Genomic DNA, 24,177 nt, shown 5'->3' with positions numbered 1-24,177 from the left:
CTCCACCGGGTGAGACATGTGGTTGGGCCAACGGTAGATCCTGGCAGGCTCGCCAAACGTTTTCACGCGTCTCACGGGGCAGAGAAATGAGGCTCGGCTTAATTCATTCGATACCAACACAATATAGTTATAAAACAAAACCACAAACAAGCGGCATCATAGAAAATTAACAAGCATGTATCAGTACACCCAAAAAAACAAGCACAACTCACACTATCAAAAACCTACCCAACAAGTAACTATAATACATGGACTGTCTATGGCAAAATAAAGCAAGTCCCACCCTGTAGCACGTCCAAGCCGCTGCTATTCCGATGACGTGTCCCGGTGGGTAGGCTTCCGCGTTGCCGGGCGTCGCAGCACGTCGCGATGGCCCGTGCTGGTCGTCAATGGTCCGGATGACCGTGGTGCGATGCCACGGCTTCGCTGAGCAGCACGGCTCAGCAGGAGGCCAGCAGAGCGAAGCTGCTGGTAAAAGGTGGTCCCCAGCTGCCCGCTGCCAGACGGTGCGATGCCGCTGGTGCGTCTTGGGGCATGGCCCATGGGTCGCCGGCGGCACGATGCCTTCGGTCTGCACGAGGACAGCAGAGCGAAGCCGCTGGTGGTTCCGAGCGATGCCGCTGGTACGTCTTGGGGCATGGCCCATGGGTCGCCGGCGGCACGATGCCTTCGGTCTGCACGAGGACAGCAGAGCGAAGCCGCTGGTGGTTTCGAGCTGCCCGCTGCCAAACGGTGCGATGCCGCTGGTGCGTCGTGGGGCACTGCCCGAACTTGCCACCGTTCCTCCCAAGACCTCATTCACTCTGCCCACTCCAAATCCGTCGTCCTTCTCTTCACCTCGCATTCTGTCGTGTGATGCTCCCATTTGCTGATCCAGCCAACCTCCTCCTCCTCTTAATTACTGTGTGTTAGTTCTTATTTGGACACTTCCAAATCCTTCACGCCATCTTGTACTCTGATTCTTCTTTCTCTTCGTCTTTTCTCCCATAATCTTCTCGGGACAATCCCCCTTCGGGTATGAGCTCTTCTTACCACATGACAGTTAACCTGATACCAAGAGATGTCCCGGAGCTCCCTGCCCGGTGAACCGACCGGGAGCCCATCCGCCGGAGCTTTTCCTGGGCGCCGACGGCCACCCTTTGAGGTTTCTACCCTTCGCCTTAAAACTTATCACCACGGTAGATTACAACTTATGTTGTGGGCTCGGGGTCCACGGTGTCTCCAGTACCGTCACCAAGATTTCGCAACCGTTATACAGAGGTTACCAATTAAATACATACATACCCCACACATAAAAAATACAACCTATCAGGTTTAGCGTGCTATTACCCCACGTGTCATCCCAGAAACGCAAATTCTCCGTCTTGTGGCTAAGCAAAGGATGACTCACGCAAATCGACCCTCCTGGCTTATTTTCCAAGCTTCCATAATCTCTCTTTGCGTCCTGGCCCTGTGCCCAAACAACACGGTCCTTTTTTTTGAAAATGGGTTTACCCCCGTGTGCCTGCACTCTTGACAGCGCGAAGCCAGGGGCGTGTGGGCCGGGGAAGAGCGAAGAAAAAGGCTCTCACGTGAAACAGGGAAACCAATTCATTGCTTCCACCCAGCCACTGGTGTACCGCCTGCCAATAGCTTGTGGCAAGGTCTAAATCGGGCAAGGAGCAAGATGCAGGAAGATACGTTATTGCATGAAGATGCATGAACACCACAGTTCGGTGCTGGGTAGGCCCACACGCACCTGGCTTCGGACTGGAAAGAGGGCCAGGTACAAGGGCACAAACTGATTTTTTGAAAAAATTATGTTATTTATGCACAGGGGTACTCGCCGCGGTGTTTCAGTGGCTAAGGCGTTGCGCTGCTGAACACGAGGTAGCGGGTTCGATTCCCGGCCGAGGCGGCCACTTTTCTGATGGAGGCGAAAAGCAAAAACGCCCGTGTGTACGAGATTTTGGCGCACGATAAAGATCCCCAGGTGGTCAAAATTAATCCGGAGCCCTCCACTACGGCGCGCCTCATCGCCTGCGTTGCGTCGGCGCGTTAAACCCTACAATCAATCATGCACAGGGGTAGGACGCAAAAGGAGATTATGGAAGCTTGGGAAATCAGCCGGGAGGGGTCGATGTCTGTGAGTCATCCTTTGCTTAGTCTACAAGGCGCCGAGTTGGAATTTCTGGGACGACACATGCGATGATCGCACACTAAACCTGTTACATTGTATGTTTCATGTCTGGGGTATATTTTTTATTGATAATCTCTGTATAAGTGTTAATCTCTGTATAAGTGTTAATCAGTTGTGTTATGTCGCTTGGTTGCGCTATATTTTTGCGTCTCTCAATAAATGTCGCCAGTTGCTTGTAGCGCGTCGTCCTGTGTTTTTCTTCTCTTCGTCAACGTCTTTTCTGCGCCTCTTTTCAAGATGAATGAACACAAACTAGCCCTACATTCCATCCTGTAACATTGCCCTGTGTGGCGGTAGCAGCAAGGTCAAACGCTTCACATTCTGTCGACACGGGGCCATTCTCCGTCAAAATGGGTCGCGAGATGAGGTCAAGTAATTAGGCAAAAACTGGCCATAATAATACTGGTTACCTGTTTGAATAACATTTTTCAATTTTAGGGAAAGGGCAGCGCTATCTTCTCAAAGCGTTGCGTTGTTTTCTAACGCTTTATTTGCCTCGTTAACCTCAGTTTTGCTCGAAAAATCCAGGAATTTGTTGTTTGGAATTTATACTTACGAGAGGCCTTAATTATTCTATTCTTTCCTTCAAAATTTCCTGAAACTATCACAGTCTTTTCGCTTTACATGAAAGCTGAGGGCAGCAACAAAAAAGCAATTTTGCCACTGTTTGAATAGCGTCGAAACCCTACATGCTGGAAACGGTGACGCAACCTAATTGGCCTAAATACAACCTAATGTAATTGATTGGAAGTGATGGCACAAACGATTTTTACAGTACACAAACCGTTATAGAAATCACGGCATAAACGTGCGTAAGACCGCAGTTTTAAGAAAAAAATGCCGTCTAGAATTTAAAATTTAAGCAAAGGATAGAGGAATAGCGGAAAAAGTCACGATATTGATGTTATTGAAGGACATTGTATTAAAAACTTGGTAATGATGTACCTAAGCATAGAAAAGCCACAATTTGTCCGGCATAGGTTAACAAAAAAGTATTGGCTCGCCGCATAAGGTACGAGTTTTATTGCTTGTAAGAATTACAAAACTTCAGGAAAATGGGACCTTTGTGCCGATCAGTTGTTTTATAAAAACATGCAACTCTGCAGAAAAAATTTTGGCCGAAATTACACCTAACTCAGCACAAATAGTTCTTCGGCATTCGTAGGGTGGCTTTATAAATAAATGAACCTTTTCCTTTTACAAAGCTCTTAACTTTTGAATATTTGATACTGCGCTATTTCCACAGACAAGGGCCCCCAAACGGGGCACCTTGTCTATTTATGGTGGCGGTATTCGGGATACTGCGAACCCCGAGTCCCCCAACATAAGCTGTGACCAATCATGGCGAAGTGTTAATAGGGCAAGGGCAAGAAACCACGCGCGGTGGTTGTCAGAGCCCTGGGCAAACTCCAGCCGTTAGGCTCCCTTGCCTACCAGGCAGAGAGCTGCAGGACCCCTCTAGTGATCAAGATAAGGGTAGAGAAGAACCCCAGTTCCCTTCTTTATACAACAGAATATGGTAGTTCCAAAACCCTTCTCCGAACATGATCGGACTTTGAAAAAGGTGCACACCGGAGGCTCGTTTCCTCCCCTCGCGGTAGTTTTTTTGGTTCGGGGTTTTTGGTAACTTAATCATTTGATTAGGCAAATTCTATTGCTACTTAGTCTGTTTTGCAATATCAAAATGTCTCGAACGCATTATAGGATAATCCTGTAAGTCGACCAAACAAAACTGGAGAACCGCTTCTGGAAGTAAACAAATAGCAGCAAGCCACGATACTCGTATCTATAAACCGTATTTCAAATTAGGAGAACGCCCCACCAAAGCCAAAACAGCTCGCAGGATGTTATTGCTGACCGCTACCTAATCAAAGAAACAAAAGCCTATCTGCTTGAATGTCTAAAAAGGTCAGGGAGGGACAGCAGTGAGGCGTATCACAATGCGGTCCCAAAAGATCTCCTCAAGGTTATATTCTAGCGTCTAACCCACCCCCACTACCACAATATATCAATGCAGGCTGGATCCGATGCGCTATCCGGCCACCCATACCGAACCCATGCCTCTGCTTCAAGTGTCCGTGGTTCGGGCGCGGAACGAACAAGTGTCGCGGAAGAATATCCTGCCCAAAACGCGCCGAACATCATTATTGCTTTGAGAACTGTCAGTCGCAGACTTTCACTTGTATAAACTGTCGAGCACGTCAACCCTACGTACACTATAATCCAGGTAACCCATAATGTAACTTTTAAACGGAAGTAACTATAGCATAAAGGTTACAATGGAGCTAAGTTCATATTTTCTTTATCCCAGTTCATTTTAAGGGTTACAGGTGTGAAGTAAAAGTGGTGTAAGGGTTACGTCAGCGATTTATAGGTTACTTCAACAAAATCTGAGATGTAACCGTTACATCGTAACCTATAAAACGCGCTATAACCTATAAGAGATGATCGTCGCGCCTTCTCTCCAGGTGGCCGTTGATTTCTCTGTTGCATGACGGCATATAGAGAAATGGCGGCGCCCTCATGCCCGGTGGCCGCATTTTCGCGCCACTCGAGCCTTTTTACCGCTGCGATACCCCTACGATGAAGCGAGAATCGCTTTTACAAGGCTTTTTTGTCGGGTTGAGTCGCGGAGGCTGCGGCGAGCTCATTTTTGACTGGCACTGCTGCACCGGCCGTTCTTCTACGACCAGCGAAAAGTTCGCATGTTGGACCATTGCCCCGGCGCCAGTGAAAGCGAACTCGGTGAGCATATTCCCGTAACGGTATTTGTGTTTTGAGTGGATATATCTTTTTGCTGGGTGCTTTTCAATTTGAAATTGCAGCACTCGAGGGGGATTTTTGTTACCTGACTGGTTTCTTCGCTGGACGTTTTCTGTTGTCCGCGACGGCAATTGAATGAACTCAGGGGCTTGCGTTTGTTGCGTCAAATTAGAGTGGACGATTGGGAAAGCCCGTACATTGTAGCAGATAACCGCGCTCGTGACCTGCTTTCTGCTCTGTTTGCGCGCCTTCGTCATCTGTTGAGCGTTTTCATTACGCTGTTGGCTGCGCAGGGCGCACTTGCAGAGTTATTGGCCTATGTTATTGTCAGGTAGCTGTGTTCGAATAATTGATTTTTTTTCCGTTAAACTCTTATATTATCGTGCTATTCTCTAGGTATTATCATTTTGTTTCAACCATCGGGAAATGTTCATTTTTCTCGCTGCATATATTCGTAATTGTGTCTAGTTTATTGGTCTTTTATGAATATATCCGGTTAAACACAACGTGTGTGCTGCAGAAAAGTAGTCCACTAAATGCTGTCCGAAACTTCTAAACTCACTTTTGTCCCGCACAAGCCTCTTTTTTTGTGAAATATTGTCCTACCGCAGAATAAAAAGTGTTCATATGTACTACACTCTTCATTTTTGTTATTCTTTTTCTTGAGTGGGTAAATTTGGTGTTAGTCATTTTGAGACAGCGGGCCATTTTCACCATGTTAAGTGGGTTCATTATTCTCATTTGCACAAATCAGTCGTTTTTATATTCGCTTGACTTTGCAGGGCAAATGGTTGTTTCGCGTGATACTAGTGTAGTGCAGTAAAGCGACTTTAAAGAACGGTGGTATGTATGAGCCAGCATACAGGCTGCTTGATTGTTGCGGTCTTTTGATGATACAGAAATTGTGATAAATTTGTTTGCAGGATGGGCTGGCCAAGTTACACAGAGACAGGTGCAGGTGTAAAACTAGGTGTTGCACCCTCATCGGTTTCTGGCTGTTCGAAATGTGTGGTTGCATCTGGCTACCGATGCTATGACGTATCAGCACTACTGCTTTTCTTGGAGGCAGCGTTCGTTGATCTGACAACCAGGACTCCCCTGCGTATGATATAAGTTGAAATGAAGTCTGATTTCAGTGGAAACAACGGTATGAAAATGCAATAACTAAAACAGATTCACTCAAATATTCTTTGCAAAGATTGCAACCAGGCTTGCACAGAGAAAAGTGTGATTCACTTGTAAAAATGCGAGGCCTTCCTTCAAGTGGTATGACATAATATTTCGTATTTCTTTTGCCTATTTTTGAGTGAGTCTTTCTATCTGTTCGTTACTACACGTACGTTATGAATTTACATAACGATGTCCTTAGCATGGAGCTTTGTAGTTTTTCAGCAACTCTAGCTATTCTATAAGATGAGTAGTTTTGTAGAGCCAACAAAAAAAAGAGCACTTTTTCAAAAAGAGCTCTTATAACAAAAAAGAGCTCTTTAAGAAAGCTCGAGTTGTTAGTCAGTGATTGTGTTGGGTTCTTTTTTTCGTATTGTGAAGTTCGCGGTGTTCTTTCATTATCAATGTATACCAACTGCCGAGTTGTAAAGCCTATTGCATTTTACCCTAAATTCCCCTTCGAGTCATTACAGGTACAGACCTTCAGGAAATTCCACTTGAAGATCGGTTCATGCTCTAGATGGATCCACTCCGACAACACAGCTGGACGAAGAAAAAATGTAAATTGGCGGTTTATTTTTACCTATAGCGAGGAAGAAACCACCGATAACATTTTCCTGAAATAAAAACATTTCGACTTCCACACGGGGTCCTTCTTCAAAATGAAACTACGAGGACGAGGGGATAGGTAGATGTTTAGGTACAGCCAAAAAATGTGACGCAGACGGCGTCAGCATCGCGAAAGGACGTTTCCTAGGTTTAGTGCGAGGTTAGCTGTGTTGCGTGTTTTAGTGATTCCACATGAAGGCGCAGAAATGTCTGTGTTTTCTCTTTTGCAAATGTATGTGCGGCACCCCAGTTTATCTGGCAGCCCAAAGTTTCTGCTTGTCCTGGGTGAGCATGCAGAAACATTGCGCGAGATAAACTGGAAACGGCGCGATTAAAATTCGGGAGCGTTGGCCGGTATGACTACAGTAGCTTCGCCTGTACTGCGGCCAAATTACTCTGTGTAACGAAACTGGAATGATGTGAAATTTTTGAAAAGCCGTACATAACTCCATCTCTGGTGTGGCCTTTCATTTTATTCTCTGGGCTCCGTCTTCATTTACGTGCAATATATTTTTTGTACTTCACATGCACTTATGTACAAACATGTTTTGTACATGTTATGTACATGTTATGTATGTTATGTTTTTATGTTATGTATGTTATGTTATGTATGCATGTTACATATTATGTATGTATGTTATGTACAAACATGTTTTGTACAAACATGTGGTTTGGTGCGAGGGACTTGTGGTTGCACGAGATTTTGTTCTTTTTCTAAAATTTTTCGTAGATGGCATTTTTTGTAGATGGCTCTTCAAGGAAGGTAAATCCCAGTGACGGCCCCTCCCATGTATACCTCCATCTACGGCAGCAGGGAACAAGTTATTCAGATGACCTCGGAAATCTTCAGTGTGCCGTGATTTTGCGCCTTGTGTATACAAATTGCGAGGCTGATCTCTGAATTTTTCGAAGTGCCTTTTTTCATGCAGTAAACTATAGATACCATTGAAAGTTTGTCCAAAAGAGAGATTGCAATCGGCCTAGAAACTTGTTAGTGCTGCATAAAAAAAGATAACTTGGCTTGGAAATCACAACTCAGGTGTAACTGTAAAGAGGAACCTGTAACCCTGTAATTGAAGTGTAAAGATAGATTCGTAAAGACGAGTGAATTCCAAATGTAATATTAGACTCTGAGTGACCCGGAGGAATGTAGCGAACATAGCCATAAACACTGCTTTGTATAAAACAGTGAAATTGTAATAAAGTTTCTTTATACTTTCCCACATTCTGCGTTTTTTTCTGTGCAGAACCATGACAATAACGCTGGACTGGGAAACTGCACCCCTGAGAACGATCTCATGAATTTAGCCAAAATTGGAATTCGTCTGAAATTGTTCAATGGCAGTATCCAAACACTTCGAAATACTTTATATACATCCGTGCGAACATTGAGGTAAATAATCTGTGTATTTGGCCAATGTTTGTGAAGCTGTTCACGCAAGGTTTAATAAATATGTTTGGTGAGAATATATGAATAAATCGAATTTTACCTGGACGTGTAAAGCAATATAAGAAACACCAATTCGCCTAGAAATCCGCACTCGTCTAATACTCATTAAAGAACGATAACAACTTTGGGGTATAAATAGCCCACAGGTGTTTCTAATAATAATTGTGAATGTTCAAATCTACTGATGCCAAACTTCTGGAAATGTGCTCCGGTTAAATGTGCACACAGGTGTGCATGTACTGGAGTTCTATTTTGATAATCATGGCCTTAGTTGCCAGACAAAAATTTTGGGCTTCAGACTATGTTATCACAACATTGGAGTCCTTTTGAAGTATGTAATAAGTGCATGTTTCCACAAAAGCTTGGTTTCACTAAACTTAATGTTGTTTAACTAACGCTCAAATTCGTGCCCACAATTTACCAGAAGAGCTATCATGCACGTTTGATGCTTGTTTCTTAAACGGCACAAAGCTGGTGCAAACATCAAATTTAGTTATGCTTGTTCATAAGACTTAAGCGTTGCCAATAGTCGCGAAGATATTTTTGTGTGACAATCTGGGTAACGATTATCAAACAGGTAATGCAATGCATATAATAAGAGAACATTTTCAAGCTTTCTGGCACCGCAATTTTAGGAATTATAAAGTAACTTCTTTTTTAGCCATAGCCGTGTGTCCGGCCGTTTAAGGTACAAACAAAAGACACCCCAGGCTTTCCGAGTTTAGATAACCCAATGGACAGCATTGTCGCACCTATCGTCTTCCACTAACGCGATGTTTGTTTACCTCGTGGGAAAGGCGCCTTCGGGGTCTCGCTATAGCGGCGCCGGCGAAAGCGCGCGTGGCACGGAACATGTACTTTCCAAGTGTGTGGCCTTGGACGGCAATATACGTCATTATAAAGAAGTATACATGCTGAAAGCTCCACAGTAACCTATAACTAAGTAATCCTTACGTGTATACGTATATAAAGGTTACTAAGATATAGGTTACTTTTGTACTTTATAAATTATAGGTTACAAAAATTCGAAAATGTGCACCTCTATTAAGGGTTACCCAGCTTAGAGTGTATTCACGAACCCGTGAGAAGTTGAGACTGGAAAGAAGATCATAAACATTAAGGTCATGAAAACATAGCCTTTCCAGGGGTATAAAATAGATTCGCCTCTTTCTTTCAGGAGAGGTGCGCCGACGCAGTTTGCGGAGGGGCGTAGTGGTGTCTGGTTTCGGCGGCGATCTAGGTCACCAAGACCGATCTGTTCCCAGACCCGCCTCCCACTGAGTTGCCTCTGACGGCCCATCCCGTCACCACACCGCTTGCTGAGCCAGCGGCGGTTGCGGTGGGTCCAAGGAGTTCCTTCAGTGGGGTTGTTCTAGGACATCCAACGATGACATGAATACCCCACTTTCGCTTTTGGAGAGCAGCGCAAGAAACGAGTTTCGACGCTCGAGCCTACACATATTTACAAAAAAGAAAATCACTAACCCTAAAGACCTCATATAAACACACATACCAATCTTTCGTGACTATGTATAATGTTAAAACAAACACATATACAGCGAAACTGCGAAGGCCTAATTCTAAGTCTTGATTATGTATACGAGGCAGTGCATGCAACCAAACAAGTGTCATCTGCTTATACGAAACACATTTAAACCGAAAACACACCAGCTTTCTCAACAATTATCCGGTTTTCAAAAAAGAACAAAGATAGCTGTACGACTTCTGGTTGTGAAGCAATAGTCGTCCAACAATCCTTAGCATGCCGTCCCATCACTCTAAGCCCTGTCTTTGAGGCTATGTCTATTGGAACATTAATATATATTAGGCAAATAACCATATGCTCCATGTACATTCTTGCTGATTATCGGCTAACAACGTCTGATTTTAAACACTGATGGATCAATTACTTCAGCCGTATATAATATTAGGCGACCTCAATGCTCCCAACACACTCCAAGGCTCTTCTTGCACGGATTCTCGGGGTCGCCTCATAGAACGGTACTTGCCATCATCAGGCAATGCCTATTTAACTATAAACAGCCTGCCTACCATACCATAGCGCACAACACTTCATCACACTTCAACTTATCAATTGGCTCAGCAGTTCTCTTCCCATCTTTATAATGGGAGGTGAACACGAACACGTAAGGTAGCGACTACTTCCTCCCAAACTAAAATAACAAAAGGCCCCAGTAGTTCACCTTCCCACAAAACGCTCAAGGAAGCGAGAGCGAATTGGGATAAATGCAGAGTGGCAAATAAATTACACCACCCATTGATAATATACCTACACGTAAAGCAGCCAAACTTATTTTGTCACGGCGCACATGCTTGACGGCGCCTAAAAGTGCCTTGCCCTGGTCTTTGGTGCCCCGTGCAATCCAAGGTGGAACGAGGACTGTAGTTGGGCGCAAGAGGCCAAAACCAGGCTTGGGGTACCCTCCGTCGATTCCCCGTTTCATTTAGCATCATACATTTTAAACGAGCAAAGTCTCTTGGGAAGCGCTTGCGCCGTGAGGTAAAGAGGGATGGATGACGCGCCGTTTGGTCACGAATGCGGCTTCTTAAATAACAACAGACGCACAGCCTTCCCTTGGTCATTACGAAATGAGACACACTCTAAGACCAGGCTAATACACGGCACAACACTTCCATCACGTGAGCAGTTCCACATGCTGCACATACACTTTCCTAAAACATATAATGACCATAGTAAAGAAGACCCTGCGTGATAAAAACCGGTCAGCCCCTTCTACTAACTCGGAGTTCCCGCTTCATGAGATAAGGGCCGCACTGAGCGCCTGTAAGCCTTCAACTTCCGTCCGAGATATCACATACGCCTTGATACAACACCTACACTCATATGCTATCCGAGTTCTGACTGAATTCGGATTTCGATGCACGCAATTCGAGCTTGTCGGTTAGTTCTGGTGTTTGTTATTATAGTTTCCACCGTCACTAATGTAGGTATTACCGTTCCTCCAAATTCAAAGGCATCAAACATCTCCGATTCGAGTTTTTTTAAGGCCCAGGATATTTTCTATTTCTCGGTTAATCTTGTTCAGACAATCGTTTTAGTCAGTCAAAATTCTTAACAGATGAGTTGACTAACGTCCACGTGGTAGCCAAATGCTTAAAAATTCTTCAACCTTGCCGAACGCATCTGTAAGTCGCTCCCGCGCAATCCGCCATCTTTCAATGAGGGCCTCTACGGTCCAGTCTAGCGTCCAAAACGTCGTTGATCATGGGACCGGACTGACAGGGCAAAGGTCGGCGTGCTGATTGCAGGAGGTACGCAGCCGCAAAGGCGCATCTCATATGCGTCGGCAAAGGTCAGCATGGACGAGCCCGGCTCGCTTCATCTTTAGCTAACGCTCAGCTTTATCAACGGGTTCATGGAAACGGCGGCTTTATTTTTCCCCAGGGGTGAGAAGGCGGTCGAAGACAATATAACAATTTCGCTCGTAGTGGATCACCTCCGCAGGTTCCGGGTTTCGGCACCAAAAATGTGGAGAAAAGTCGAGCCGTCGATACCCGTTCACACCAGTGGTTTAATGGAACATGGGCATGATGATGCTGCTGGGCACGAGGGAGGCAAGGCGTCATCTTTTTGAACATCATCAATCGCCGCTATTACGAAACGTGCTGAAGTCCGCTTTTGCGCATCAAGTTCAAAAAGCGGAGCGTGGTGTGCGTGCGCAGCATGCCTCTTGCTTTCAACATGGTCGAGTGCCGTGATAGAAAGCCACCCATTATGCTTTCCGTACAGGCTGCTACGAGCGCTTTTTTAGCATGCTTTCGTAATCCAAAACAACTTGATGCATGTGGTGAGTGTACCATCACTTGCGCAGCTGATGGTGAGGTCATTTTCTGTACACAACATGATAATTCCTACTTGCCTCTTCTTTCCTTCGTTTTAACGCGGTAGCGTTATAGGCTCATTTTACTGCAAAGCAATATATCTCTCCCCTTCCCAGTTTTTATTCCGTTGAAGCAGATTTACTTAGCGCCGCTGCGGTGCTTCTCCTCGCCACCGGCGACCCCTTTTTCACAACTGTTATTCTCCTCACCACCATCAATGCCTCTTTCACAAGTGGCCAAGTAGGCTGACAGCGGTGGTACTGCCGCCACTGGTCGGCGACTCTGGCTAGTTTCGGTTTCAAAATTGGGGCGATCCTAGCGGCAGGGTGCTGCGGCGTGGCCCTTCCCTTTCCCTCATCGTTTCTTTCTTTCCACACCACGCATGCTTCCGCGCCTCCTCACGCATGCGCAACAGCTCACCGGCACCAATATTTTTTTTTTTGTTTCTCTGGGCGCGCACGGCGGGCCAGTTCGGTGCGTGCGTAAGCAAGCCGGCGTGCGAAGAGCTGCGCGGGTTGCCTAAACGCCTGCACGGGCTGAAAGTTTCGATGCATTATCAAATATATACGAATGTATTCTAAATATGGGGCCGCGGGGGAAGGAGCGTCACCAGTCCTGCGCAGCTCTGTGGTGCAGCAACACAGGGCGAAACAGTTCGGCCAAGTTTCTCGTCTTCTCCAAAAATGACAGGTAAGCAAATTAGCTTTGTACAAGTTATAGTGATTAGAAGCCGACCGATTGCAGTCTTCTATTTTCACTTCGCACATGTAACGTGAAGTTAATGAGACATGTCAGTCGTCTCGGAGTGGAAACTAATGTGCAAATATATCCAAGCCTTGCAGGTACAGTCGGGGACTTAATTTTGCAGACCACGCGAGCGCGTGGCAAAAGCCACCGATGCGCGCTCTGGAGGCCCGGCGCCTGTTGTCGAGACCGGCGCGGCGCGCATGCGCGTCCTGTTTTACTCACAGGCAGGCCGATTTTCTCGCTTCCTGCTGCGGTGCTGCAATAGTCACTCAGGCACCACAGAGCGACGCCTTTGTAGCATTCCTTTCTTCCCGGTGGCACATTTGGGGCCTAACGTGGCGATTGCGAGGGCTTTGGCGCAAGTGCTCCTCGCGTCCTGATAAACACTTGCGCGTAATGTTTTATTTGTTTGTTTTGTGCCTTATCGTTTATAGACGATGAGACCAGTGGCTTGCGAACGGCGTCCCCGAATGAAGCGCGTACGAAGCACAGTCTCGCGGTACGCGCTACCGACGACGAAATGTCAGCTATATGAATAGCGAACCTTTATTCACCTTGTTTATTGCGTAATTTGGCCACTGAACATATATTCCAACTTGCTCTCCGCTGCCCATAAAGTAGGCAATTTGCAAGTTATATAAAAGAAATTATTTCGGCGTTTTTGCTGCCTACTTCATTAGTTAAAAATGATAGAAATACGTACTCACATAAATTGTCTGTTCGCTCTGCCCGTCGCATTCGTAAAAATGGCACCTCGGTCTCCCATTGAATGCCGTAAAATTATTCGCTACTTTTCTGAAGCTGTTTTTCAAAGGGACATTTGCCGGCTTACTAATAGCCCAAGAGACGCTGTTAGCTGAGGAATTCATGCCTACGGGAATGAATTGCTCCAAGGCCGGAGCAATTCTTCAAGGTCGGCTTGCATTGATTGATTATGAGGTTTTAACGCGCCGATGCTACACAGCCGATAAGGCGCACCGTAGTTGAAAGCTCCGGATTAATTTTGATTACCTGGGAATGTGTAACATGCACCAAAATTCCGAACACACTTGAGCATTTTCGCTTTTCGCCTTCATCAGAAAAGGGCCACCTTGCAGATGCCCAGCGGAGCGGAAGGACAAGGTCAACAACGAAACAAGAGGACAAGCTTATTGTTTTTCAGTGGTTAAAAAAGGAGCCATGAAGACAAAATACAAGTTGGGTTTATTAGAAAGACTGCTTAGTCCCGATAACAATGATACCAATATCATCGCAATCTTCGAACAAATAACGGAGATATTAAAGAAAACGTGTGAAGCAGTCGCGACCCCCTAGCCAATTTCCCGCAACTTTTCTATGACGCGACGGAACCTTGTTTGTGTGATTGGCGGCCGCCTGACTGACCTGTCGCGACGACACATGACTGGACGTCTGTAATGGGGCCTCTAGTTCCATTTGACCGCATCACTTGAATGCTAACGTGCAGTTAACGCACTGAAAATTATATTTTATTGTTGGCCCGTATGACGTCATTCTTGCTCATAACACGTCACTGTGGCGCAAAATTTGAACGTTTTTAAATACTTCTTGCTTTTTTTCGTTAAAAAACGTCTTTTGTGGCTTTAATGGAGCTGAGTGAGATACTGAATCCTAGTTCTTTCAAATTAAACGAAGTTGTATTTTCTCTTCATGGCTTCTTTAAACACCCGTTCAATAGTGACAAAAACATTCGGAGGGCCCTAAGTAGCGATTAATATTACGGAGAAAAGTAGCAAATAATTTTACGGCATTCAATGGGAGACCGAGGTGCCATTTTTACGAATGCGACGGGCAGAGCGAACAGACAATTTATGTGAGTACGTATTTCTATCATTTTTAAGCAATGAAGTAGGCAGCAAAAACGCCGAAATAATTTCTTTTATATAACTTGCAAATTGCCTACTTTATGGGCAGCGGACAGCGAGTTGGAATATATGTTCAGTGGCCAAATTACACAATAAACAAGGGGAATAAAGGTTCGCTACTCATATAGCTGGCATTTCGTCGTCGGTAGCGCGTACCGCGAGACTGTGCTTCGTACGCGCTTCATTCGGGGACGCCGTTCGCAAGCCGCTGGTCTCATCGTCTGTAAACGATAAGGCACAAAACAAACAAATAAAACATTACGCGCAGGTGTTTATCAGGACGCAAGGAGCACTTGCGCCAAAGCCCTCGCAATCGTCACGTTAGGCCCCAAATGTGCCACCGGGAAGAAAGGAATGCTACAAAGGCGTCGCTCTGTGGTTCCTGAGTGACTATTGCAGCACCGCAGCAGGAAGCGAGAAAATCGGCCTGCCTGCGAGTAAAACAGAACGCGCATGCGCGCCGCGCCGGTCTCGACAGCAGGCGCCGGGCCTCCAGAGCGCGCATCGGTGGCTTTTGCCACGCGCTCGCGTGGTCTGCAAAATTAAGTCCCCGACTGTACACAAAGTTTTAATAGAAGTAAACGCGCATTCGGCGCGCAAAGTCTTGCTCGTAAGGTGAATTTGAGGTGGCATTGCCGTTTTGCGATTGCCTTAGTAGCTGCTTGAACGTCAATTCAGGATTTTTATCGATGTATTTTTTGTTGTTGTTTCGTGCAGTGGGTTTGAGTCTTGAGTGGGGCCCCAAGTCGAGGATGGTTCGAGACTTCATTGGACGTTTCCTGTGGTGAATCACCTCAACCCCTCAAATGTTATCACGACGTACCTGCTCACAAAGAAGGCAAGCTCAACTGTACGCGCTTCTTGTCATTGACTGCGTACCTATTACCACGGCGATTGTTGGCGCGGGGTGGCGTGCCCTAACCAATTTTTCCGGTGCCATCTTGCTCCAAAACGGATATTTGCGGCAAAACTGCTGCCAAACGTTGCTTCAGTGCTCCGAAAAATCTGACGTAAAACCGCGGTGTTCAATGCCAGTCAATTTGCACAGGGAGCAGTGGAATGCCAAGCCGAAATACATGCGTTGTCTGCAGGTGCCATTACAAGCGTTTCGCTCACAAAAAAAAAAGGGTAGCATTGCCGGCTTTGCTGTTCAATCTAACCTGCGCGCACGCGCCATGTCATCTTATCGCGAGTGGCTTTGCTGTTCATAGTTCTAAAGTTAGAATCGATATCGGACAGGATGAGATAAGAGGCGCTGCCCAGGCACGAGCAAGGGAGTAGCGTGTGACAACCTAGCCGATATCTGCAAGTAATGAGCTCGGTACATGCGGCTTACAATACAGGAAAACTTTTTTTCTGCGCGTCCCCCCCCCCTCACAATCAGACTGTTCACACGCGCCATTAAAAGAAAAGACGGGTGCGCTCGATTTGTGTTGCGATTGCGTTCTGTATTATACGACGTGGTTGCGCATTATTTTTGTACGCAGATATAATCTAGCAATGAGTGGTCAATAGTGCGGTTATTGTGTTGCAACATTTTTTTCTCGCTGCATTTTGTTGGTGTGAACAAGATTTCTGGGAAGTGTATGGTCGGGTCAGCGCTTCCTTTCAGAGTTTGCGTTAACTGGCCCAAAAGGCAGGCGTTGAAGCATACCTGTGCGTGCTTTCTTTTAAATTATAGGTTCCCGTTTACTGTGTCTCTGAACTGAAACGAATTTTTTGAATGTCTAAACATTCCCGTCTCGAGGAGAGCCCAAGAAATAAGTATAAATTGAATGGAACTTTCAAGTTCTTTCCTTCCCCCTTCGAGGTGTGCGCGAAAAAAATATGTATAGTGAATATAACTGTCGAAGTTATTCTTGCGTAATCAATTATTGTGTATTTAAATGTGCATCTTGCACGTTTTTTTCCTATTCTGCAATGTTGCATATATAAATTTGCATGTCATATTTTTGCTTAAAGTCCAACAGAGTGTACATAAAATGTATGTGCATTATATTTTGTGTAGTGCATGTGTTTTCATGACTTCGAATCAAAGATGTCTTCATATGAATTTTGAATAAAAGAAAAGCGAAAAGAATGTTTGTGTAACGCTCCAATTATTATCGCCACAAAGACAACAATTCGACACCAGAAAACATACTATTAGCAACATGTTTTCTTTGTTCAATTATTAAAATACGTTACAGCACACACATACCAAACGACGGGCGGCGGCCATTCCGAGGCATCGCCGCCGCTCGTCCAACTTTCGCGCCTGGTGCCATTGCCGAGCGGCCCATGAGTAGCGACCGGCGGTAGGCGAGGAAGTTCGGCGAGCGTCGGCACGGCCGGACTTGAGGAGCGGCGAACGCGCACTTTCATGAAAGTGCGCGCCCGCCGCTCCTCCAGCCCGGCCGTGGCGTCGGTTGCTGCGGCCGGCGCGCGGCGGCCCGGACCGGCTGCCGCGGAAAAAATGACGTCATCAGCGTCCGCGACGTCACCAACCTCCTTTCCCCCTCGCCACTCGTTGCCATGACGATAAATGCAACGTTTTTCAGACGCCACGTACCACTAGGGGAGGATTTGGCGCTGTTGGCGTGAATTACGCGGGACCACGGTGGATGCGAGAGAGGCCGCCCCGTGCTGCCGCTATCAGATGATTGCCGAGAATCAATAGCAGCGCGAATGCGGGTAAAAACACGCGAAAGCCTCAGCCACCGCCGACGCCGAGAATGTGGCCGCGGCTGTGGCCGCCTAAATTCCACTTCACCCACTAGCTGCGGGACTCTGCCGATTCAAACCAACTTCCCGCATTGGAACGCTGGCATGAGCGCGTATTTCTTGATTAGTTTGAAAGCCATTCCGAGCGGTGTTATAGCATGGCGGCCCTCGTTGACTTGATGGTTATAGTGTTTCTGGAGGAAGAGTAATAATAAGTCGTAGTCTGGCGGCATATAATCTTTCTTCCTTTGCGGTGTACTCCCCGCCTAATTATGCGCCCATTCCCGGTTGAGGAGTTAGGCGTACACGAGTTATGTTAGAGGGCGGGGGCATGCACACACATAAAGGCTTAATGCTACTACCGATGATGTGCCGTTGGTGTGGTGGGAGAGTCAAATAATTAGTCTCATGTCTCGATGCGCCCTATCAGCTGTTATCCGTAATAAACCAGTTTTGGTGTGGGTTGGTGTGTTGCCCATACAATAAGATGCCCACTACTCGACAGTGAAAAGGACACCCACGTGTGTCTCCACTCGAATAAATGTCGACTCCTTCGCTGTGTTTAACTCGCTTGTGGACGGACACATGGCATTTTCTTGGAGAAAGATGAGCGGAAACTGAAGAAGTTCAGCCCGAACAGAAGGTTAAATTCAGCCGAAAACAACGGAAGGCCACTGCAACCGCCGTTGCACCATCAAGTTTCAGCTGGTAGAGTAGCTGCGAATCCCTTCGGGATAAACAACAACTGGCCCGCTGGGACGCCGGCGTGGACCAGTATCACTTGTTCAGAGTAAATGGAGTGATAGCGACATGTTCGACAGTGTCTTTCACTTCGAAGCACCCATGAGCGGTGACCAGTTTATGCGTCAAGTGGTTGGTAGGGCAGGAAAGGGGGGGGGGGTGCATGCGCTGCTAAAGATTTCATGCGATTACTGGTGACTTGTCCATTGTGTTGGCGTGACGTGTAAACGTTGCTGTCAAACAGCCCAATACGACCGGTCCGATGTCCTCAGTGGTTGCGGGGCTTGGCGTGTTACACAAACAGTAAGATGCTTCCGACGCTGGAGGGAAAGTGACAGCTCTGCTTTTGTCCACTATCACTAAGCTGGGGTCTTTCCAAATTTCCTTAAGGTGATCGATTGTCTACAAAGAATCCTCAGTCGTAAATTCCAACAAAACCTGTTTTGTTTCGTGCACTCCTTAAGGGGCGTGCAGCTTTGCAGGTGATCCGTTTTCACAGAGTGGAAGGACACTAATTCTTTCGATTTCTCCGAGGCAGCTAGCTGTGTGCAATCACCCGCGCCATGTAGCATTCGCGGAAATACGTCATCGCTTGCACCCGGAAGCTACGACGGAGGCGGCAAGATTCGAGGGCCTCGCCGCGGCAACTGAAGTGCGGAACGTAGGGCAATGAGGCTACGGCGCAGACGAAAGAAAGAACGCGCATTTTCAGCAGAGGACGTGCCTGCGCAGCGCACTTCGCTCAACACCTAGTCGGTGGCAGAATATTAGACAGACACGGTCGGAAGACCCGCAAATGACGTAGTGACACCAGAGCGCCTTCCCGCCGGCAGATCAAAAATATCAATTTTTGCTAATTAACGTGCCGAAGTTGCAGCTAGGGTATAGGCGCACCATTATTTCATGAAAGGCCCCAGAATTTTTTCGACCACGTTGGGATCTCTAACGTCCGCCAAAATCTCTGCATACGGGAATTTTAGTTTTCTTCTTCTATGAGCCGGCAATCGAACCAGCTCCGCATCACCTTAGCTGCGTACCACCTTACCAACTGAGCCACTGTATTTAGGACTGTCGCAGGTGTGCGCCACAAGCAAGAGGCAGGGCCAGAAGCTCAGCGACCCCAGAACTGTTCTAGAAATCTCCTAACGCTTGCCTTTCACGCGGCTTCTCAGCAATGTTGCTGCGGATGCCACGCGACCTTGGAGGTTGCACATACAACATCTCCATTCGAAATAAACGAGCGAGGGAGGTTCAGGCAAAATAACTCCTTCGGTCGAATTACACCGCGTCCACAGCGGCTATGGCTAAGTGATGAATCTTGGCATATCGTTACCACTACCTCCCCAATGGTTCCATCTTGCAGTGAAGCTGCTTGTGGTTCATGGGTGGACCCAAGCTCAGCTTGAGGGAGAGCAACAAGGTGTGTTCGATTTAAGCACAGCTCCATCTTTTGTGTCGATGACGTATGATCGGGGCTCGCTTGTAGCCTGCATCACACTTGCCGCTTTCTAAAAATCTACGATCCAGACGTCTTATCCGTCTAAACTGCCGGGCAGGTTTTGCGTGCGGTGGCGTCTGCGTTTTGCTTGTGGCGCCCACATGCGACCGTCTTTAAAACATGGTGTCAGAAGTGGGACTGTTTCCGCGAGTGGCGATATTGAGTCGCTTAACTAAACCAGGAGCACAGGATTAACGGCATTCTTTTACAAATAAGGGAAAGCATTGAGTATAAGAAGAAATTAACTAAAATAACACTTGTATATAGTGTCTAATCACATTATATTTCATATTACTTTTCAGAATACTCGTTCTTGTCTCCTCAGCTACCTCCGCTTGGGAAGTGATGGAGGGCGTCCCCTCTGCCAAATTAAAAAACACCCTCAACTAGGTGCGGTTCCAAAGCCAGAAAACCGTAAAATTTGCCCTCTTTAGCTCCCCATCGGAACTGGTGGCATGAAGACTTTTAGCATCATTTTGAAAAAAATGCAGTACGCGTGCGCCTCCTTTTAGCTTGCCCCTTCGGTACAAACGCTCAGCTTAACATTGAAAAACTACACACGGGGTTACTCACTTTATGCCCTCGCACCCTACGACAGATGTGGGCACCCTAACGACACCTCGGAGAACGGGCGTAGTATTTGCGCACACTTTACCTTCATTAAGGCCACGACAACTTGTGGCTGCAGATGCGCAGAAGTGAGTAAGGGTTCACCATGACGCAACTTTCTTCCTCTGTGCAGACCCGTGGGAGAAGGAGCCCGACAGCGGCGCGTACCGCACCTTCGTCGGTCCGTGGTGGCTTTTCGTGTTCGTCCTTACTACCGTGTACAGCGCCCGCCTCGTGTCCATGACCAGCGTGGCGGTGTACGGGCCCTGGCTGGCCGACCCGGAGAGCCTCGAACGGGCGCTCGCCAGCCGGGAAGCACTGGTCTGCGTTGAGCGGGCCACCATTTTCATCGAGTACATCAAGGTGCGTTTGGTTAATGTTCACGGTCGCACGACCACTAATGCTGGTTCTCTCTCTTGCCACTGCTTCGTTAAAGAACAAGCACAAGCGGTACCAACATGACATTCTAGGTAACGTGGCTTGTCGGGCGAGTTAGTACGCGTTCATGGTTTAGGTTCAGCGCCAAGTGCACTCTCAACTGAAAATTTCTTCGACAATTTGTTCTATTTTTCGTATCGGCAAGCATGACTCTCCGCAGGTGCAGGGCAAAGCCAGAAATACATCAAGAAAGAGAAAAATATATATATAAATAAAAATACTAAAAAAAGGCATCACCTAAAGGGCACGACAATTTTTACCATCGTAATAACTTTTCCAATAAAGCAATTGCTGCTTGTCGCAGGGCAATAAAGGGATTACTGATACAGGCATCCTTCTTTCGGTGAATGTTTTAAAATTTTTTAATTAAGGTACCTCAAAAGGGCCATTCGAGAGTTATATAGGGGTGGGGGGGTGTTGTAGAAAAGATACTTCAAGCTTTTCAGCACAATTACACAGCAAACGCAATGTTGGACGTGGTAGAGATTTTACCAAAAAAGGAATACAGGAATTAAAAATACGCGCAGCTTGCACTCGTTAGGGAAGGCAGGAGAAAAAGCACAGCTGGCGGCCCTTCCTCCTTCGTCGGAGATACGGTTGTTGCACATCACGTGGATTTGCAGATATACACCTAATTTTTCTGCCCCTGACATTTTATTTAGGCGGTGTGACCCAATTCCCCGCGAAATCATTGAAGCGTTACACACAACACATTCAAGAGGCAGGTGTGCCAGCCTGCAAGAGTGTCAGCCAGGATAAATAAAATCTCTTCATTGCAAAGGTATTGTATATATGGGTGGGCCTGACTGTAGCTGGCGTCTATCTAGTTGCCTTATCACCGTCGCTTTTAAACTTGTTTTGCTTATGCGCACTGTTTTTTATTGTTTTGTGTTATGTGTTTATATCCGCCCTGCTTTGCATTAAACTTTCTTTTTTTACACTAGTGGCTGTCGCTGTGTTCCACTTCCTCGATCTTTGTTTAAATTCGCGCTGGTTTCATCCAGTAATAAGCGTATCTCTTCTCTGCCGCCCTCTCCTTTCATAGGGCCGCTGCGCCGTGCCGGGTGCTTGCGGTAGGCGGTGTGGCTTGACCTCAGCTCTCAGATCAAAACTGGTCACCCCGGGATGACTGCCCGAGGTAGGGCAGTGTAGCTTTCGCTACAAAACAGCGGGCAAGAGACGGGACCAAAGGAAGGTGCACAAGACAAGCGCTGTTGTATTGTGCACCTTTCTTTCGTACATTCCGTTTGCGCGCTGTTTTTTTCGTGAAACATGCCAAGAGAGTAGTTATACAACAGTGATTAGAATGTAAATACTACAACGCTGAGCACGAGCAGAAGAAAAATCAGAGACAATCAGGATCGCTGGTATAGAAGGCCAGGTTGGGATTATAGATGGTATGAAATGAGGTGGAGAAATTTAACTAGTCAGAAATACTTAAAACTCGTTCGACAGAAAATAAGGGTTCGTGGGACGAAAAGTGCCATGGGTGGAGACGGAAATGTCTGTTGAGCTGGCAGAAGTTTCCATGCTGTGTTATGCCTAGGGGTTACAGTGAATTTGGATGTGGATCATGGATAGGTGTGTTCCACGCCTGCTGCACTATGGTCTTAGGGCCAGTGAGCAGGAGGGAGCGTGTTGCATAAGTGTGGCAAAAAGTAACCTAGCGTCAGTAACTTTAGTGAGTCTGTTGTGTGCGTCGGTAGTCTGTCGTCCCTGTTTGTTGTCTCTTTGTTAACTCCAACTGTTTGCCCTGTTTTGCAATGTCGTTTTCTGACTTTTGGTTTAAATTCAGTGCAGGGTACCGTTGTTGTGTCTGCTGTATTCCTTACCCCAGCAGCAGCCATTTCATCTGCCCCCTTATTTCCGGAAATCCCACTGTGACCTGCAACCCACCACAGAGTCACCGTCACATTTGAGGAATATGCTGACATAAAAAACTCCCACCTCCCCTCGCGGGAACCCCTGTATAGATGCGACGCATAGGCGGAGCGGCGAAGGGACCGCGTTTTATAGCACGTATAACGTTGAGGGGACTGCGTAAGCCGGTCCCAGTCGATGACGACGTTGGCGTACTTGTATAGCGGCGTGGACTCTAGGTGTTAGAGCCAAGCGTGGATGTTGCTTCGCCGGAGAACGGCACACCGGTTATATGCGCAGCGCGCCCGAAGGAGACGAAACCGCGGAAGAGAGAGTACTGCACATGCGCCGGCCCCAGCGCGTCTGCCGCGGCTATGACGCAACGTGCCGCGGCTATGACGCAACACAATCCACTTTAATCCAATCCAATCCAAATCCAAGCCAAGCCAAGCCAAGCCAAGCCAAGCCAACTAATCCAATCCAATCCAATCCAATTCAATCCAATCCAAGCCAATCCAATCGAATCCAATCCAATGCACCTCGCGAGAGAATGTTCGCTATCGGAGAGGAGATGGGGTGAGCGGCGGAGAGCGCAGCTGGCGCGGCGAGGAGAATGGGGGAGGGGTGGACAACACCGACGACGACAACGACGACGACACCGGAGGGACAAGGCGAGTGAATCAGATGCTCTGCGTCTAAAAACCAAAAAAAAAACAAATTTACGACATAATTCTTTGAATACATTTGGGATGATAACGCGAGCACGACATTCACTGAATCTGGGAAAATTATGGACTTGCGAGTATAATGTTCGACAATACGATTTAAAACAGGAAAAGTGCCACATGCTTCCGCCTGGAAAATGATAGTATTTAACATGGTTTTACATGCAATAAAGCTTGGTCCGCGTCCACCGCAGCGCAGCGTGGTAAAGTTTGAACGCACCCCTTAAAAATTCTGCAGTCTGGTATTTCTCGTTCAGACAACTGAATGCTGCGATATAACAGTTTTTGTTGCCCTGATTTTCTGAAATATGAGACAAACATTTTGGAAGCTTCCTCTCTCACCTTGATTGAGGTGGCCACATAATTGGATGGACGATTTATACATTTAAAATAATGGTGAGGTACTGATGCAATTATCAAAATTGTATTGTAAGACGCGTACTTCCGCTGGTACTCTTGGTACCACGGGTTACGGTTGAGCTAGAAGCTTTGCACAAATCCAGGCGCAAACAAGCACACTCAAGCCGAAGCCCCCAGGCTGCACTCACTCGAGCATTTTTATTGATGTTTTCATTCTTGGTCCTTTAGAATACTCCCTTAGTGTAACCGCGAGCCTACAAAGCAGGTAAAAACCCGCAGCAAAAGTTGTTTGTCAGCATCATCGGAGTGACATTACAGGGCTTTGGGAATGTTGACAGTTTGCACGTTTTTATTTACGTGGTTTATTTAAGGACTATGCCGAAGAAATTGTGTCGGTATTTTGACCGGAATAGAGACGCCATTCGAAATTGTGTCTGAATTTGGCCGAATTCCACGTCCTTTGGAGAATACAACACAAGTGGTTTTAACCAGGTTCATATTAAAATTGTTTTCATCCGCAAGGTCAGCAAGTTTGTTGACACCAACTTCGAATCTGGATTCGCCTATTGACCGATTACATG

At 46.7% G+C, this 24,177-nt stretch overlaps 1 protein-coding gene across 1 annotated transcript in view; it reads left to right on the top strand.

The window, feature by feature from the left end:
* Window positions 1–511: 511 nt before the first annotated feature.
* Ir67c (Ionotropic receptor 67c) overlaps window positions 512–24,177 on the top strand; it is a 98,442-nt gene continuing 74,776 nt past the window's right edge. The window contains exons 1-2 of the mRNA XM_077691448.1: window positions 512–623; window positions 20,347–20,576. Of these exons, the coding sequence (XP_077547574.1) occupies window positions 512–623; window positions 20,347–20,576 (342 nt within the window). The remainder of the gene's footprint in view (window positions 624–20,346; window positions 20,577–24,177) is intronic.

The sequence above is a fragment of the Haemaphysalis longicornis genome, unplaced genomic scaffold, assembly GCF_048455015.1.
Source record: "Haemaphysalis longicornis isolate Haplotype H1 unplaced genomic scaffold, Haemaphysalis longicornis Haplotype H1 scaffold_10, whole genome shotgun sequence".
NCBI classification, from domain to species: domain Eukaryota; kingdom Metazoa; phylum Arthropoda; class Arachnida; order Ixodida; family Ixodidae; genus Haemaphysalis; species Haemaphysalis longicornis.
This window is presented reverse-complemented; position numbering and strand designations above follow the sequence as displayed.